The sequence below is a fragment of the Ipomoea triloba genome, chromosome 6 (assembly GCF_003576645.1).
Source record: "Ipomoea triloba cultivar NCNSP0323 chromosome 6, ASM357664v1".
NCBI classification, from domain to species: Eukaryota; Viridiplantae; Streptophyta; class Magnoliopsida; order Solanales; family Convolvulaceae; genus Ipomoea; species Ipomoea triloba.
This window is the reverse complement of record NC_044921.1, coordinates 22,910,424-22,912,348: the sequence shown is the minus strand read 5'-3', so window position 1 is coordinate 22,912,348 and position 1,925 is coordinate 22,910,424. Positions and strand designations below refer to the sequence as shown.

Genomic DNA, 1,925 nt, shown 5'->3' with positions numbered 1-1,925 from the left:
TGGTTATGTTACCAATGCAAGCGCTTAGTCTCCTGAAATAAATAGCAGTGTGAGTCGTCACCAACGCCCCCACCACCTCATCAATCAGCCAACCTCTTTTGGCACTTTCTTCGTTTCGCACCTGAAAAGCCGTGAATATATGTTTCCATATTTTCGTCCATCCAAACACGCCCTTACTCTCCCCATATAAATATCACTCCCCCCTTTCCCTTCTACGTCTCACCGAGAAATTGGTGTGCTTTGCACTCCTCTCAAATATTCTCTCTCCGCCGCCACTCTCCATTTCCAATTTTTTTTTAAACGACATTTAATTAATTCTTCTCTCCTACATTACCAGTTTTCTAAGATTTCATATATTTAGCTTCTAAGAATGCTTCTCTCGGTGTTTTTGGCTCTGTTTCTACCGTGCGCCGGAATGAGCGCCGTGTTTTTGGTGTACATCTGCTTGCTATGGTACGCCGCCACCTACCAGAACGGCGGCGCGGCGGCGCAGAGCCGCCAGGAGGTGATGAAAGGGACGAAGGAGAAGGGGCTGTCCGCCGCGCAGCTGGAGAAGCTGCCGGCGATCACCGGGAAGGATTTGGTGATGGGACACGATTGCGCGGTGTGCCTGGACGATATCGGGAGCGAGGAGCCGGCGAGGGTGGTCCCCGGCTGCAACCACGGCTTCCATCTAGAATGCGCCGATACGTGGCTCGCTAAGCACCCCGTTTGCCCGATTTGCCGAACCATGCTCGGCCCGGAGCTCTTCGACCCGCCCGAGACCAATCCTTGCTAAACGAACAAATGTGGTTTAACTACTGCTGGAAAATTTACCAAATGGTGCGTGATGATGATGGTGGTGGTAAATGGTAATTCATTTTAATCTTCTTCAATTCTAGGTTAATCTTATTTTAGGTCTTAGTAAAATAAAAAAAAAAAGAGTTCTAGACAGTGTAGAACATTAGGCTAGGAATTTTCTTTTATTTTTTTCCTAATTTCTTAATTTTTTCAAAAATATAATTATTGTAAATTAGGCTTTATTATAGTAGTTGTAAGATCCTTTTTCAGAATTTTGTAGAATGTGATGATGATGCAGTAGCTGTTCAATAAAATATTATTGGCAAAAGATCCAAATAATATTATTTGGCAAAAGATCCAAAAAAAAAAAAAAAGCATACAAATATTGCAGGATTAATTATTATTACACAAAATATAAAAATGTTTACAGTGTGATAATGGCGAAAAACAAGGAAGGACTTAATAATAAATAAAAGGTTGAAATTGGGGATGAATGTGTGAATTACAGAAAACGGTGTAAGCAAACAAATTTTGCATGCTTAGCTTGAATGTACGTCTCAATAAAAAGCACAAAATATATATTATTCCATCTTCATGTGTATATGTCGAGAGTATAATCAAGTACTAAAACTTATTAGATCAAATCTAATAAAAATACGAATAATAACTCTAATACTTTTATTTACTATTTAAGAAAGTATTTCTTGAGACGACTTTAGCTAAATTAGTAGGACAGTTTACTTAATAATCGTACGATTTCAAATTTAATTTTTCATGAGAGTTGTTCATTATAGATTTTTTTTAATCTCAAACTGTTTGTCATAATTTTTTTGTCCCATTAGAAGTATTTTTTTCAAATAGAATTATAAATAAATTAAATTTTGATTTCAAAGATATTTTTTATATTTATAGGATACAACCATTTTTAATTAAAAATTACATTAAAATAAGAGAGTGTTTTAATCAAATAAAGTGATATGAAATTAGTCTCGGATCGGCATTTTCTATTTGTGAAGGTGAATGCCAATGGAATTGAAGTTCAAAATGTTAGTTTGGTGTTGCCCAGTTTAAAAGAGTGATTCAAAATACACATATTAGAGAATTTTATTTAGTGAGTTTGAATTGCGTATCACACATAATCTCGT

The 1,925-nt window shown here is 36.5% G+C and overlaps 1 protein-coding gene across 1 annotated transcript; it reads left to right on the top strand.

Annotated features, from left to right (window-relative positions):
- Positions 1-215: 215 nt before the first annotated feature.
- On the top strand, positions 216-1,116 carry LOC116022072 (E3 ubiquitin-protein ligase ATL23-like). The gene has a single exon (XM_031262625.1). It carries the CDS (start codon positions 371-373, stop codon positions 776-778), a length of 408 nt encoding a protein of 135 aa, XP_031118485.1. The 5' UTR covers positions 216-370; the 3' UTR covers positions 779-1,116.
- Positions 1,117-1,925: the final 809 nt, after the last annotated feature.